The sequence below is a fragment of the Chaetodon auriga genome, chromosome 3 (assembly GCF_051107435.1).
Source record: "Chaetodon auriga isolate fChaAug3 chromosome 3, fChaAug3.hap1, whole genome shotgun sequence".
In the NCBI taxonomy this organism is placed as follows: domain Eukaryota; kingdom Metazoa; phylum Chordata; class Actinopteri; order Chaetodontiformes; family Chaetodontidae; genus Chaetodon; species Chaetodon auriga.
In genome coordinates, this window is record NC_135076.1 from 5,503,097 (window position 1) to 5,520,879 (window position 17,783).

The window sequence follows — 17,783 nt, forward strand, 5'->3', positions numbered from 1 at the left end:
CCTATCCTATCCTCTGAAATGACCTACCCAAAATAAATAGAGTATATCTTCACAACTACAAGGGCTGTATGAATAATCTTGGTCTCAAAAGAAAGCTAAAACCCGTGAGATTACTACAGAATCAAGATATGTGTTACTGTGTCAGAGTAAATTCATCTTGAACGCAGTAGAATTTTTTAATTTTTATCTCCGCCTGAAAACAAAACATTATTTTGAGTGAAAACCACCTTTAAATCATGTGATAAAAGCCAAATTCTTCTACGAATTAGTAAAGTAATATCTGATGAGTAACTGTGCAAAAGTACATCCCAAAATGATGAACCTGAGCAGTTTTACGGATGTTTTCCCACAGGCGCTCGTCTGAGCGGAGTACCGTTATCTCTCCGAAGGCTCTCTAACAATCTTCTCTGTGTAGCCGTTTTCTGCTCTCTGTTATTTTTAACCTTCATAAAAGGACAAAGTGCAAACAAAACAGTAAAATAACACCTCGGACTGCTCAGCAGGGCCCTCTGTGAGCCTCTGTGTGCCTCTGTGCGCGCCCTGCCTGTTGACGTGTAAATAACAGGGAGAAGTGAAACTAACTGCGCGCTTACTGCAGCCAGTCGCCCCCCACCATTTGGTCATTGACCCAAGTTCACCATAGAAACACCAATGACTATTGGAAGTGTACGTGTATTTAATGTGAGCACTCCCCCCACTCTAGAAACCCCCTCCTCTTTACGTAAACAACCATGACCCTCGCGGTCGATCTCAAACTAACACAGAGTGATAGGAGCAGATAGCAGCAGCGTTTTCTCGAGCTGGAATATAACTTTTTACCACAAAGCAGCAAAGATAAGACATACTGTATGACTTTGAGAATTATTTTTCTGCTGCTGTTTGGCTGCCAACTCGCCGAGTTGTCGTCGCACAGTGAGGAGGCAGACATCGCTGTGATCGTCAGACTCTCTGCTTTCATATGGCATCAGGCTTGTGTGGCTTGTGTAAAGTGGTGAATACAGCAGACGCTCTAAAGTGGACAGACACTGTTTTCGTGTTTTCCTTATATGCCCATATAATTTATTGCAGTATAAGTTAGGTTTCGTTTTGGTGGCAATGCTTGGTAGAGGCTTTTAGCTGAATTTCTCCCCTTATTCTGGTATGGTAGAAGTTAGGATTGGTGCTTCCTAGTGTGACCACTGATCATCTGAGCTGCACGCATCTCAGGCTCGCCCCCTGTACAGGGGCCGCTCCTATTGAACAGGTTAACAAGTATACATATAAAACCTGGTTCTATTACAATAGCATGTAAAAACATAATGGGAAGAAGTTACCTTGGTAAATATCAACCTTATGTCAACTGTCCCCAGGTTGTTAAATCCTCCATCTTTTCCAGAAAAAAATACTTTGAACATAAATGGACATATACACAGTCAGACTGACAAACTCTGACCCTTGTTTAAGGTGAAAGATTTGTTCAAACTAAAGTTTGACGGTTCAAATACTTTTAATTGATCATCCTCAGAAGGTGATTTTAAATAACAGCTCTGTGCAGTCGTGATCTGCTGCTTCCACTGATTCAAACTGTGTTACAGGGTAGGTAAGATCACATCCGTGTGTGTGCGTGTACTGTAAAAGTTTTAACTTTTTCAAACCACCTGCACCATCGTATGTTTATTAGTGTGGCTGCAACACTTAAATAAGATAATCATGAGTATTAATAATTAATCGGACAGTCATGTTATCTCCTTCAACCCGAGTCATAAAGATTATCAGATTACGTGAATGTGCAAAAACAATGCGAAAACATTTCTTCAGACACAGCAGGACTGGGGCAGTGTGTGTCTGCATCTGGAGCCATGGCAGCATGGATCATTCTGTTCTTCAGCCTGGGACTGGTGAGTGTAAGCCTTTGCATTCATATTGTATCTCCAGTGCAAAACATTGCTTGAATGTGGAGTTGCCTCCCAGGTTGTCTATGCATTCTTTAGTAAATCGTCATCGGTTTTCTCCATTGATTAATTAATGTGCTTTCTAATCTATTTATTAGGCAGCAGCTAAGCTCACAGGTGATACAGGTGAGTCACATATTGTGTTTGTCCAGTTAATTACTGTCAAAAGCAAATAAAAACTTGAGGTAAAAATCATAAAATATCCCAGACCAGCCTGTATTACTTGATTTTTAGGCAGTACCTGCATGATGCAGATGTCTTGTATTTTACAGGTTCTCTTAACAGTATCCCCACTACACCCTTGAGCTGTATATCCAGCTCAAAAGGGAAAGTTAAGAACATCCTGTTTCAAACTCGATTAGCATTATGCATTTTTGCTGTTGACATCTCCATATGCTATATCTAGCAAATATTATAGCCAATTATTCTGGAAGAGGGAAAAAGCATCTGATGACATGAGATTCAGTTCAATTCAGTTTTACTTATATAGTGTCAAATCACAACAAAAGTTGTCTCAGGACATTTTCCACACAGATACATACATCCATATGGAACAGGTCAAAACCGTACTCTTTCATGCACACATACCCAACGGTAAAGATTTACAGATATGCAGCAATTCAAAATGAGGTGAGATTACATTCAACAGGGCCAATGGACAATATGACACTTTAATATCAAGTAGGTCAGATAAGCTTGTAAATACCATATTCCCGAAATGCCCTACCCCTGGGCAATACATGTGAAGAAAAGCCTGTGTGTGTTCAATAGGGCAGAGTTCACAGTCTGGACAGGATACGAGCTTTATCAGATAGAACTTCCTGAAAGTGAGAAACATCCTATGCAGAAATTTGAAGTGTATCCCTTTGCGGTTGGGATTTTCAGATTAAGAGGCATGAGTTGGGACTCAAACTATATATCTTATGTGAAGGCAGAGAGACATCCAAAATGTGAGGAGCTGAGGAGGAGGCATTATTGACATACAGGGTTAGATAAGATGCCGACTGTCACAATGGTTCAAGGTCTTGTGTAAGCTGCTTTAACCTGCCTAATGAGGCCCTGAATCAAGCCAAACTTCTCAAGCTCCTCCCATAGGTATTGCGTCTTGTTTTAATATCTCTTGAAAAGTGTCTCACATGAAGGAATATGCATGCAAATTTCGTCTCCCACCAGACTAAATAAAGCATTCAGTCATATGTGACTCAATCCTGGAGGCCAAGTCTTTGGCATAACCCTTTAATTCTGCACATAGCTACAACACAGAGTGGGGTCTTTAATTGGTTCAGGTAAGACTGCAGGTAAAGCCATACTGACAGTGTCGAGAAAAGAAGCCTTTTCAGCTGCTGTCAGAAGCTCAGGGGAATAAAATCCCACCCTGCAGATTTTTCCTGTTTCATTTATTCTTGAGTTCAGTATAATAGGAATCCTAAAATGGTCTGCTTCCTCCTGTGATAAAGATAGGAGGTTTACGTTTCCTTACTCTTTTCAATGTCTGCAGTTATTTCTGAGGAAAAGAGGTTAAAGAAAAAAATTCTTAAATTTTGTGTCCCATTAATCCAATTGTATATTCCTGATTCCACATCTGCAGAAACTGACGTTGATGAAGGCCATGACTGGGACATCTTTAACATCAATGAAGGTTTGTGGACTCATTATTTTTGTTTTGCTTTGTTGTACAATATGCCTCTGAGGGCTTTCAACCAGTATAATTTTCCTTTGCAGTGGCTGGGCTGGACCTGCTGGAGGGAGATATCCAACAGGAGGAAGTAAGTTAGTGTGCACACACACCAAAGACTCCACAGACTAAAAACTGCTGCTGCTCTTCAGTAATCTACACATTTTGGCCTATTTGAGTGTTATATTTGTGCATAAATTCAGGCCACGTGATAGGGCACAAATTATACTTTGAAGAGAAAGCTTCCATACTCACCGATGATCCTACTAATGATCAGATGATGGAGAGCCAATCAGAAATGACCTACTCCAATTATTTGATAATAATAAAATTTGGTTATTATTGTGTGCTTATGTGGATAACTGAGTATAAAACTGATTTTTGTTCTCTCCAAATATCCAATTTATGTGCATGCAAAAATCTTTTTCTTCATTTCTATCAGAAATTCAGCAGAAACTCCGTTATAGGAGATGAGTATCGCTGGCCAACCACCATTCCCTACTACCTAGAGGACAGTCTTGGTAAGACACTGTGTTATGGAAACTCACATTCACAGTACTCCATTGTTATTATGGATATGCACCAAATTCATGTTTCTTTGTCTGACATTGTGTAACATGCAGATATGAATGCAAAGGGAGTGATCCTGAAGGCTTTTGAGCAGTACAGACTGAAGACCTGTATTGACTTCACACCGTGGACGGGAGAGGAGAACTACATCTCTGTGTTCAAAGGGAGCGGGTGAGCTGTTCATGTTACATAAAGTGTACTGCTGAGCAACACTAAACTGTGCCTCACATAATGGCTGGTTGAATGTGTCTCGGCACATGAATTCACTATGCTAACACTCTATATATTTTCATATATAAAATGTGTATGTAATGTGAAAGAGGTGGATCTGAAGTCTTCAGCTCTACACAATCTTTCTGCCCATTGTTTTGGTTTTATGACAACTTTACTGCTTTGGTTTAATCTCAAAGTTTTTATCAACCTTTTTCCAGAGAGCTGACTGTATGCTATCTGCCCAGCACCAAAAGGCAGACAGAAAGCAATAAACCCATGAAAGTCTGGGACTAATTCCAATATGATATGGTAGTTTATTAGTCTATGTTTGTGCATTTTTTTTTTTTTATTTTAAATAGTGACGCAGGTTAGAGCCAAGGCTGGCAGAGCTACAGGAATATTTCTCATCCTCTGAATGCTGTCCGTCTTTCCAGAGCTAAAAGACCATTCAGTTAAAAGTGTAGGCTATCTTGGCTCCCCTCTCTGCAGATGCTCCTCCTCTGTAGGCAACCAGCGTGTGGGGAAGCAGCGGCTGTCCATTGGTAAAAACTGTGATCGTCTAGGAACTGTTGAGCATGAGTTCCTGCACGCTTTGGGTTTCTGGCACGAGCAGTCCAGAGCTGACCGTGATGACTACGTCAACATCATGTGGGATCGCATTGAAGCCGGTAACACTGACCTGTTGAATTACAGCTGAACACTTAAATTAGTGTATAGGCACTTGTAATACTGACATTCTATCAATCCTTCTAAAAATCAAAAACAAAGGGCTGAATTTTCCCGCATATTCTTAATATTTCTTCCTCAGGAAAAGAGCACAACTTCAGAACATACGATGACACGGTGTCCAGTGCTCTAGGCGTCCCCTATGACTATGGCTCTGTAATGCACTACAGTAAGACGTCCTTCAACATCGGCTCCGAGCCCACCATCGTCACCAAGATCCCTCAATTTATGGATGTGATTGGTCAGCGGATGGGCTTCAGTGCCAGTGACCTAACCAAGCTCAACCTTCTCTATGGCTGCAGTGAGTCATCATAACACACTGTGTTCTTTTTTTCTAAAGACGTTTATTCAGTGAGATTAGAAAAGATCCCCTCTCAAGAATTTAGGTAGCGTTAACTTAATGTTGTTTCTCAAATAATGAAAACTGTTGCCAAAGCACAACCATGCTAAACTAGCTAAACAAACGCTTTGCTCACATGCTTGACATTAGCTGAAGGGCAGGAATGAAAATGAAGTGAAATGAAAGTATTTAGTGCCTGTGCTGATGTCATGTTTGCCAACAACTTGAAAGAATGACTTGTAGTTTGAGCCTAACTGAATATTGCAATCATCAGCTTCCTCGTCACTGAACACTCTCTTGAAAGTGAACCTCAGTAACTTGCTACAATATCTTTTAGATACTTTGTTAATTAGTTATGCAGCCCTTGCCTCCATCTTAAACGAGCTGTTAACTTGCACTGGTTATTGAGAAAAAGTGTCAATTCATGTGTACTCTGTACTAACATTTAGCTACAAGCTACTGCGGAGTTTGAACCTCAACCTATGAAACATAATACATTACATAAAATTCAGCTTAACTGTGGTATGCAATACGTTTGCTCCCACAGTATTACACAAGTCAGTCAGTAGGACATTAGCTTCCAAAATATTGCATGATACTATAGTGTCACTTCGCCCTTGAAACAGCAAGCAACCAATGAAGAAACAGGTAAAGCAAAAAAGATGAATGAGAATTATGGATAAAGAGGTGGAGGCATGAATACAGGAAAGGTAAAAAATCTATGACACAATTACCTATTTTGGAAAACAGTAGCTGTGATGTAAAGTATAGGTATGTGACCTGCAGTAAATTGTCTAAATAAACCTGTTAAAAGGGTCCTCTGAGTGTCTGACAAACTAAACTAAACAAAATCAGAAGAAAATGATTTTTGTCCCATAATAACCTAGCAGAGTGGAAGGGTCAGAGTTTTGAGCTGAAGCTGATATATATTGACAATCTTGAGCAATAATCTATAATTTATGAGCCCACAGTATTACACCTCAGACAGCCATGAATGCAGAGGAGATGCAGCACATGCTTGGCCAATCACTTCTTTGTCTGTATCTGGGATCTTGATATGGACATGTAGCCAACCAAACCACTTGCTTGCATATGAAGGGAGCTGCATTTGCTTTCTCCAATAGCACAGCACCCAATAAAATAGGATTATTCCTCGAGCATCTATGAACATTATCCTTACAGTGAAAAGCATTATTGTGGCAATAACACGTAGCTAAATGAGGTAGGATCAGCCTATACATAAAGGAAGACAAAAATACAAAATACTTTGTAGCATTCCAGGTCTATGACAGGAGTGGTAAAGAAAGTGACAATCAAACAAATTAGATTAAAAGTCTTGGTCATTCAAATCTAATGTACTCTTGATGAAAGTGTGACTGTTTTCTCTCTGCAGCCAAGTCTTCTACCTTTGTGGAAAGTTGTAACTTTGAGGAGGAGAACATCTGTGGGATGATTCAGGGTCCCGGCAACAGAAAGTGGGAACAGCGTAGTTCTGTGAGTAGAGGGCCTAAGACTGACTTCTCCATCATGGGACAATGCAAAGGTGACTATCACTCATCACAAATGCATGTCTTTGAATGCATTAACTTTGGTTATTTGAACATTCCTCTCAAAATCTACTGGAGGGTTTATTTATTTCTTTCTACTTACTTACCCCCACTCACTCTTACGGTAGATACTTGGCCTCGGTGTTTAGTATCTGAAGATATTTCCAAAAGTTGCCAGAGGTGATTCATCGATGACATTATCTGTACAATGTACAGGCTGGCAGTAAAAATACTTTGATTATTGTGTGAGGTTTCAGATAAATACCAATTTATTAGTGATTTACAATTTAGTGAGGGGCTCATTCATTGGCTGTTATAAAAGTCAACGAGATAATTCTTTGATTTACTGCTCACAGAAAGCCAAAAAGCTATCCACCTCTGTTCTGGCTGATAAATTTTGATCTCCTCATTATCACCATTCAATCAGAGTCGTGGCAATTATTTCTTAGCCTTCAATAAAACATCAGACAAAAGGGAGCTTTAAACATATTGAACTGACAGTTGTGAAGTAGGCTCTTGAATATGGTACCATAGTACCAACAGCAGCCCCTGAACCTTGTTTATTCCACAGATTACTTGCTGAGGTATTCACAGGTGATCATGCAGAACTAAAATACTTTTTATTTATTTACTGTAATATGACAAACTTCTGATGCCCAACATTACCCACTGCTGTCTCCTCCTGCCCCCAGGAAAAGGCTATTTCATGCACTTCAGCACAGCCTCTGCTGAACCTGGTGACCATGCAGTCCTGGAGAGTCAGTGGCTTTACCCTAAACCTGGAGCCCAGTGTCTGCAGTTCTTCCTCCATAACACCGCAGCAGCTGATGATGTGCTCAATATCTGGGTGAAAGAATATGACCAGACCAACCCCAGCGGTAAACTGAAGCTCTTCAAGAGTATTTCAGGTAAAGAATGAAGCATTAAATATTGTATAAGTGTAGTTAGAACAAATGGCTTCTCTCATGTTTCAACAATTGAAATAATTTATATTTTGTGATCAGAATAATTTAAAAGAAGCTGAAACCAAATCAGAAACTCAAAGGTTTCATATACAGCCTCAAACCGAGTTATAAATCTGTGATTAATGGTGATGAATATCTCTTCTCTGTTGTCTTTACAGGAGGTGTCATGGGCTCCTGGGAACTGCATAACATCAATCTTTTTGTAACACAGAAGGCCCGTGTGGTTTTTGAAGGTGTGAGGGGAAAGAGTCCATCCGAGGGAGGTTTCTCTCTGGATGATATTAATCTGTCATCCACAAAGTGCCCTCAGCATGTCTGGCACATCCGCAACATCACCAGCTTGCTGGCCACCACACCAGCAGGAAGAAAACTGTACAGCCCTCGCTTTCTCTCACCAGCAGGTTACTCCTTCCAGGTAAATTTGCCTTTTAGTATTCAGTTCTCTCAGTCTTGGCACATAAAAAGAATACAGATATTTGTTTTGCAAGGCCTGTAGCAGTAATTTAAGTCCAACAAGTCCAACCAGTTTTGAAAGAGGTTTTTCAACATAACCTGCAAGTCCACAAACAAAGGTTTTTAGTTAATTACATGCTCCTTGAACGCACTAGTTAGCCAAATATACTAACAATTGCAGCTGAAGTTAGTGCAGATAAACAGAGTTTCATCCATTCCTTACACTGTTTCTCCTGTGTTTTTTGTTTTGGACAGTATTGCTCTTGTTAGATCCTCATGCACAGCACTTTGTCATGTGGAGAAGTTCAGAGTTTCACACACCTGCTGTGCACAGCATGCACCTGCTGAGCATTTAACAAGTGGTCAATTAACTTATATTACATCACATGCTTGCACAGATTGCTGCTGCAACAGTTTTTGAATAATCCAACCATTAAGTTAGTTGGTGGGATTTTAAAAGTACTTTAAAGTTACTTCATGCTGCTCTGTGATCTGTAGATAGGTGTGTACCTTAATGGGATAAGTGACCGTCCAGGGTACATGGCCACCTACTTCTACCTGACCTCAGGCCCCAATGACCACACCCTCAAATGGCCATGTCCGTGGCAGCAGGTAACTATGGCCCTGATGGATCAGCAGTCTGACATCAGACAGCAAATGAATATGCACCGAATGGTCACCACTGACCCTGGCAAGCTGTCCTCTGACGGTAAGAGAAGGATGGATAACTTGTTGTAGCAAGCTTGACAATCCACTCATTCTATTCTTCATAGAGCAAATGGATTTCATTGACAGTTCACCTGTTCCAGGCACTGAGTATTACTGGGACGACCCCAGGAAGGTGGGCTCTAAAGTGACTGCGTCTGATGGCAGCTATTACTATCGAGGCCCAGGCTTTGGAACAAGCAGCTTCATCACCCACAGCAGGCTGAAGAGTAGAAACTTCATCAAAGGAGACGATGCCTTCTTCTTCCTCAGTCTGGAAGGTGTGGAGTCATTCAGACAGTAGATGGGAGCATGATGTCACCACTCTATATCTAAGACCATCCTGTCTCCAACATCATGGTTGTTGTCTACTTGTCCTCAGATATTTCTGATCTGCTGGTACCTCAGCCTCTTCCCCGCTCTGCTGTCCGTGCTGAGGACAGTTTGATGAAGGCTGCAGACCAAGGTGCCCCACAGAGTGCTGCTAATAACACCATAGTGATCACGGCTGTGGCTGGGTCTGTGGCAGCAGTCATATTGGTGGTTTCCATGCTGGTCTGGAGGATGAGGAGGAGACGGCAGGAAAGTGATGAGGCAGTGATCATGCAGGATATGCATGGATCCACGCAGGTGAGTGTGAGTTAAGCATTAGTCAGAACCAGTTCACATCAGTGCAAATTAGGTTAGCAGTAATTTACTGTGCCTTATTTGAGCTGCAGCAATTTATCTGAAGCAAATTGTCATGTTGTCAGTTTGTGTTTGACAAACCACCACAAAATGTGTCTCTGTGTCATTGCAGGAGCGCCCGACCAAGGATTTACCACCTGCTTTCATCACTCCATGATGACCTGATCAAAGAAAAAAAAAAAAATCAGCACTTACCAGAAGAGAGACCACATTAGTAAATAGTGTCTATGTAATCAGATTGTACTGGACTCCGCCTCATGTGTAATCTGAGTGTGAATAAAATTTCTGCATAGCATGCAAGTTCGAATCATTTGTTCCCTTCATCACAACTTCTTCATTGGCAGTAAAAAAAAAAAAGGATTTCTTGGATTTCTTGACCAAAATCATATTCCTGGCAATGTGGTGAGGCCTCTGAAACAGCTTTTTTTTGGTTGTTGGAAGCTAACATTTACAGAACACGTAATTGATCAGCTGAATTAATAAACGTGAAAACGAAAGAAAAAAGAAAACTTAAAAACTTATTTTGGGGTCTTGACCAAAGAGCATGTTGCATGAGGGTTTGTCATTCACCTGAGGTCCGCTGAGTGTAGATCCAACTGCAGCCACAGAGGGGCACCACACTCAATATTATTAGTCAGAGAGAATTTCAAAAGGGAACAGACATCCTGCTGATCCTAATTTGAAACTTGAAACCCATTTAATCCCAATTTTTTCCCAGACATGAAAATATCTAAATCATGTGTCATTGAAATAATCAATCATTATTTTTAAACATTTTCATGGAAAAGTAGGTGAAGAAGTGTGTTTTATGTTCGGTTGCAATTGTGACCAATGGGATAAGGTGTTGTATCTACCAATTATAGACTATACGAACATATTTATCCTATGCAGTCATAAAAAATGCCATATATCCCACCCCAGTTAATAATATTTGTACAATTCTGTCACTGGTAGTAGCCAGTATTACCAAAAGAATGCTCTATGACATTCTAGTGTGACTTAGGCCTAAAGTATCAAAAATACAACTACATTCATATGAATACTGACACAAGTAGCCCATCTCTTGAATCAACTGACCTTTTTCAGAAACATTTTTGATTGTATTTTTCCCTTTTTCTTGCTTTTCTTTTTACTCTTTATTGGCTTTTTTTCCACCCTTTTGTTCACTCTCATCTTCTTTTCTACTGGTTATGGTACAACTTGAAGCACTCGATATGCAGTGGCACTTTGAATTTCTCACATCTGTAGGTAGTGCGTTTGTCACAAAGATGACATCTCTGGGACTCGTGCGTCGTGTTGATTGGCCAGTGAGAAGCATTGTGATATCTTGCCTGATCTTGAATAGTTAGCAGCCAGAAGAGATCTCCTTCCTGACCTCACTGGTTTTGTGCCAGCAACTTCTCGTCTTCAGTCAGAACCTCAAAGGTTCCCCGGGGTACCTTCATGAAGTCCTTCTGTGACTTGAATGGGACATCAAACAGGTGGTTTTGCCTCATTGTTCCAGAGCACCCATATCCTCTTTTTGTCATTTTATCGAGGAGTGCAAGTGAAGTAAAGAGGTTGTCATAAATGAATTTGCAACCTTGAGGCATCTGAGCTTGCTCTGTAAGACAGAGCGATCGAACGACACTGGGTCCCTGACCCAACCCAGTCTCAGGGAGGAGAATGTGGGATCCATTATATGGCTCCATGTGATACATATAACCACTGGATGAGGCAAGGCTCCATAGTTTGTAACCAAAATGGATTGGTTTACCTCTTATGAATTGCTCACGTCTATGTCCGCCATAGTATGGGATTGTGCTCTCATCCACTGACAGCCATTCCTGAAATGGCATAACTTTGTATGAGTGATTGAACTCGGTGAAGATGGGCCTAACCTTTAAAAATGGGTCATCATTGATATTTGTGTTGTCAACCAGATGAACTGAAGCCAACTGAAGAACACAGCAGAAAGTTAGCTAGAACAAGAACTAATGCTACAGGATGTACTGCTAATGCTAACAATGGTTAATGTCACAGTGTGGCTCACTAAGCTAGAACCATAGATAGAACTAGTATTGCTGAATGGAACATGGTCAACTCGGATGCCATGCTATTCCCAGCTACTGACTTCCCAAGCAAATGGAATGCAACATTAGCATGTGTCTGCATAGATACACTGTATTATCCCAACGGTCACAATTGTTGCCGTCAACATGTTTGCTCATTCTATGACTACACTATACAAGTTTGAGTAATTGTAAATGCCTATATAAATACTAGACACCTCAAGTATGATGTATACCAAAAATGTTTTCTTATCTTTATGTTAACATACTTTACCAACCGTTTTTGTGGGGGCATTGATGCAGCCATCCTTTTCTCATTGTACAGCCAGGATGTAAACAGCTTCGGTCTTGTGGCAATTTACAGTGAACATGTGACACTGCACATATTTCATTGAGACCCTTTATTATTTCAATATTTGTTGGAAATTAAACTGACACATAATTCAGTAAGGTTTTTAGAGCCTTATAACGAAGAAACATTTTTACGGTTACTATAGTGACCGTTGGGATTAAACAAGTTAAACTCCACGAGCCATAGACGAAGTAGACAAAATTTAGTGACAACTTTTATCCTGAACATCCACATAAACACATTCCGGAGACCCATGGATTATTGTTTGATATGATTAGTGATCATTAAACTGGTCTTATCAACCTTATAGACGTCTCCAAATATACCTTTAAATTCCTTGAAAAGGTCTCTATGGTGCTATCTGTCCATCATTACACCCATCAATCAGTCACTCACTGAGCCCCAAAAATGCCAGACAAACATCAGTTCAAGTCAAGCATCATTTTTATTATGAGATACTCAAACAACAACATGAGTGCCATGATTCACGCTCAACTGGAAGGCTATAGAGCATGGACTAACTCACACAGGTTTACACATGTTGCCTGTGTCTTGCATACAGTGTCCTTCTCACATTGTGCTTTGATAAAGAAGAAGGTTTCAAAGAAAAGGTAACAATCGTATGCTTTCAGTTCGGTTTGACCTGTGTGACATTTCCTGAAGCAGGACTACTCACTGAGGATGGATCATCTGGGAACACAAATTAACATTAACTCTTTATGTTTTAATGTTTCACTGAAAAACAATTGATCTGGCCAAATCAATCATCCTATTTCTTTAAATATCCCACATATCAACAAGTGTCCAACTCCAACTTTCACTCATTATTGAACGAACTGGTCAACTTCTCAACCACCCTGGTTCATAGAAAACCAAAAGGAAGACCAAAAAAGGCAACAATTGTCATAAGGATTGTCTTTTGACATTTAAAAATATATTACACTGAATATTTGACATTTTTGAGTTGTTCAGGCTCAAAATGATAATAGCAATCGGTGTGCAACTTCTCCCTCCTGACCAAATGTTTTTGGTTTTGGTTGTCTGATAGTTCGGTCATGATTTGGTGTTTCTAGGCCTTCAGAACTTGTGTAGCTCAACATTCATTCCCAAACCTGATCAGACATTCCTAGTAAGATCAGATTTGGGTTTAAATTAGTGTTCTTAGTTCTTTAAGCTGGGGCTCATCAAAATGGTGTCACGTATTCACACAGCTCTTTTGCAGCCCGGTAAACATTTCGCCAATATGTCTGTGAAGATTCTCCGTCATCCAGGTCGTAGTTATTCGAGGAGGGCTGAATCAAGGGCGATGGTGCTCCTGGCTGTGTAACAACCGCACCAACAACCCAAGTGGTGGGACTCCCCACCACTCAGTTAGACCTGAAGAGGCCCCTCGAATGAGAGGCAAAAGCTTTCCAAGTTTCTGCAACTATGTCCAGCCTTTTCCAGCCTGCCCTTGATTCAACCCCGCTTGGATACTTTGTCAATATGTATCACATTAAGGACAGCTCAAATATATGATGTATATATGAAGGTATAATCACTGTTGTAGTGTGACTGTTCTTCACTTTTAGTTAATTAATACTGACTTGAAATCTGTCTTAATTAGTGTTCTGTGTCGAGCAGAATGAAGCGCTTGACTCATTTTTCTTACTATCTTCCCTGGACACGACTTCATCTTTTATCTTCTGTGCTGTAAAGAATTTCAAGATTTGCCTCAATTAATGTGTGCTTTGTTAACAGGAATGGATACTACAGACATCACAGTATAAATGGGTGGCTGCACTCTTGCATATTCAATCTGAAGTTCCAAACTGACTCTTTCTCACACTGACCTGATGATTCACAATGACTGGAGATTGCCTTTTGCAAGCAAACAGGCGTACAGCGCTTCTGCTATAACACTACAGACACACGCACACACAGGAAAATAACCTGAAACACTTATATGTTTCACATAGACATACCATGCACACAGGCAGACAGGTCTTACAACTTACAAACGATGCCTCCAAAAATGATAACTTGTTACTGCTACCTCATCCTCTACACAAGCACACACGTACGTATGTACACACAAACACCTTGTCCAAACAATCTAGACAAACCCAAATGCACAAATGTGCTGAGAGCATATCAAAGTCAGGCCATCATGTTTGAAATGAGAGCAGCCCCTGAATCTCTGTCAGTGCACAAAGGAGTCTCTCTGACCAGCAACGAAAAGAAGAAAGAGAGAAAATGACATCTGAGATGACAGAAAACGGCAGATAAACTGACATAAAGCTGTGCTTTAGCTTAATGGCAGACCTAAATAGCGGTCGGAAATGTTTGAAATGTTAAGACTTAAACACCCTGAAATCGAGTAATATAGTGTCAACGGAAAAAATAAAATCACTGCATTTGCCGAAGCCTGTTTAGATTTTGCTGTCATTTCCTGTGAGCACAGACTTCCCTTTAGTGTCCACACACATTAACAGAATTGAATTCAAACAGATGGAAAGACGGGTAAAAATCACCTAAGAGCAAGCACTAAAGATGCTTGTGTGAGTCAGAGCCACAGAGAGGAAGATGAAGACAGGGAGGGAGGAGTCCACTCAGTGCCCCAAGCTTCATGCAGAGCCACTAAATCCTGACAGGACACAGGCCTCAGACAGGATCAAGGCAAGACGGCTTCAACACACTCTCAACTCAATACGACATAATGACTGGGAAAAGAAACGCTTTTGGCTCAGGTTCACCTGACAAGTGAGACAGAGCCCTTAAAGGCCTCTGACTCAGCTCTTCACCCTGGTGCCTCTGACCAACACTGTGTGCTCATCATCAGTACTGCGGTCTACCAAATGCAATGGCCAATGATTCATCTAAAAAACAATGAACCGATAAGAAGAAGAATTGTTAGTTGCAGCCTTAGTTTGCATACTGTCACCAGCTGTTAGAAAATGATGCATAACGTCGGATCGTGGTGAGACTTTGGAATCTTTTGTCCGATGACGCTGGGACAAACTGGATCGTGTCTCTTAATGGTTAACTGTGGCAGTGGGCATTAACCACATGTACACAGCGTCACCCTGACTGAGATAAAATCAACTAGTGCATCAATATCACATTAAGAGGGTGTTCTCACTTTCGTCTGGACACGGCCTCATACAGGCGGCAGGCGGCGTTTTCCACCTGCAGAGCACACGCTTCATCTGGAACAAACACATTACAGCCTCTTCACTAAGAGTGAAAGCTAAAAAAAAAAAAGATGAATTCCACAACCACAAAATAATAATATACTGAAAGTGATAATCATTGCGTAAACAAACAAAAACAGCTGCTTCTGCACGTCCTAGACCTCAGCCAGTCAGAAGATGCTTTCAGGATTCAACTGAACTGAGCTCATAGTATCAGCGTGCAGCAAACAGCTTGATATTATATAATTCAGGTCAACAGTAGCCTCAATACATATTTGAGCCTATTACTTAAACACTGTTAAATATTTAGGTTTCCACTGTAGCTGCTCACAGCTCTGCGGCAGCAGGTTATTTAGACTATTAATGCTCACAGGGCACCAGACTCACACCTGCAAGCAACAAACATTCTCAAAAGCTAAATCAACATGTCATCAATCTTATTCATCCATAAGGCAGGTCAGTTACATCACAGCTCTAAGGTGCCACCGTCAGTAAAAACCTTTTCTATGTAAACTACAAACAGTAGGAACCACAACTCCACACACAACCAATAACCTAATTCTAACATTAATTTACACTTGTACGAGTAACAGATTCAGGATCAGTACCATCCTCCAGTATGTGATACAAGATGACAAACAAACCAATGAAGCAGTCATAAACTGATCACGTTGCAGTGCATTTCACAACGGCAGCGTGGCTTTAAAAGGAGGATTCAGTGGTCACTAAATGTCACTAAAGTCTGTGGCGTGACATTAAAGTCTGATTTGGTTACATGTTCTGACCTCTCTGCACTTTGCCTCTGTGCTTCTCTGTTTGTGGCTTAGTGTTCAGGCCTCCAGGAGGGATTTATGGTGACTATAAGCCATTATGAACGAGGAGTGAGACGTCCCCAGCCACTTGTAAACTTAAGAGACGAGGCAGGACTGAGCTTTAGAAGCGAAGTTTCAGTTTAGGTGTGAACACCACATGCTGAATGCATGTGTGAGGAGAAGACCCCTCAATATTAAAAGAGATTAAAAAAATGGAAAATATCATTTGTGTAATTTCTATCAGCAACACCCAATTCCAAAAAATGTGGGACGCTGTGTAAAAGGTCAATTAATCAGCTGTTACCAATGAACCTGTTTACCCGTGGAATGTTCCAAACAGGTGTTTTTGGAGCATTCCACATCTTTCCCAGTCTTTAGTTGCTTTAGGCAAGGTCAAATTACATTCTGTATGTTCTACAGACCGGTTCAGGGTGTACCCCGCCTCTCGCCCGTTGGCAGCTGAGATAGGCTCCAGCCCCTGCAACCCCGAAAGGGATAGGCAGTATAGAAGATGAATGAATGAATGAATGAATGAATGAATGAATGAATGTTCTACAGAGTGTCTCATCTTTTTTGGAATGGGGGGTTGGGGAAATTGCCAGTTAGCTACTTTAATGAAGATGAGGATATCTCACTTGGAACTGAACCCAACATGAGCAACCAGGGGGTGTCCTGGTGACCACTTGGTTAAAACACACATAACTGCAAAGTCCCTGGGTCCATTGCGGATGAAGACCTTTGTTGCATTTGATAATACACACACTCACTAACACAGAGAATCCAATTACTCAAGTCTACACTGGCACGATATCTCAACACAACTTACACTTCCACACTCATTTGTCATGCATCATAAAACACAAACACGAGTTCTCTTCACAGTGTCTAAACTCTCCTTAAAGCGCTTTGTAAGCCACACAATATAAGGTCCATACTCCTTATTTAGATACGGTACAGTCAACCTGTGGTGAGTTTACTCGCTGACCTGGTCACTAATATCCGGAAGATGGTTTAAATATATCAAGGAAAATCAAAGACCAATGATCTTGACATCATCAAAGAAGACTTCTCTTCACCAGGTCCTTGAGAGACTATGGGAATTGTGGAAGAATTGTTCTTTAGTTCTTAACCTGGTATTGTTATTTGAGGATCACTGGTTACAAGTCACTGAGCGTACTGACCATCATCTCAGGGTACCACAGACTGCTAATTCAAAAGTGCTGCATAATCCAGTGGTTGGAGCCCAATTCAAGTTTCAAATCAAGGTTTTTAGGCCACGATACTCTCAAGGGAAAACTTGGCAATTCACATTTCAGGCACACACAAATAAAGTTTGTAGAAAAATATGTTTTGTTTTGTTTTTTGTAGAACTTTACACAAGACAAAACTTGAATTTCTCCGCCAACTCTAGGTTTTTAGATTTTTCGTTGCAGAATTGAAACACATTTTCCAATAGAGGAGGGAGGAAGACATTTAACAAAAAATAGGTCTCAAACAGAGGAGTTTCTTTCACATATGTAAATCACATTACCCATTCAGATGGAGCGGGGCTTTATATTTGTGCTCTTAAACACAAGTGAAGC

At 40.7% G+C, this 17,783-nt stretch overlaps 1 protein-coding gene across 1 annotated transcript; it reads left to right on the forward strand.

Moving 5' to 3' along the window:
* The first annotated feature begins 1,838 nt into the window (after positions 1-1,838).
* mep1ba (meprin A subunit beta a) lies at positions 1,839-9,969 on the forward strand. Its single transcript, XM_076725779.1, has 15 exons — positions 1,839-1,877; positions 2,030-2,057; positions 3,520-3,570; positions 3,654-3,697; positions 4,049-4,127; positions 4,230-4,347; positions 4,879-5,057; positions 5,198-5,416; positions 6,849-6,998; positions 7,695-7,910; positions 8,126-8,382; positions 8,919-9,129; positions 9,230-9,406; positions 9,508-9,755; positions 9,925-9,969. Exons 1-15 carry the CDS (start codon positions 1,839-1,841, stop codon positions 9,967-9,969), a joined length of 2,061 nt encoding a protein of 686 aa, XP_076581894.1.
* Positions 9,970-17,783: the final 7,814 nt, after the last annotated feature.

Bases quoted from the DNA above. Each gene is read 5' to 3' on its own strand.
- mep1ba (XM_076725779.1), top strand. From the start codon at position 1,839: ATGGCAGCATGGATCATTCTGTTCTTCAGCCTGGGACTG. The intron at 2,058-3,519 runs GTGAGTCACATA...CCACATCTGCAG, and splicing joins TAAGCTCACAGGTGATACAG to AAACTGACGTTGATGAAGGC. The intron at 4,128-4,229 runs GTAAGACACTGT...TGTAACATGCAG, and splicing joins CTACCTAGAGGACAGTCTTG to ATATGAATGCAAAGGGAGTG.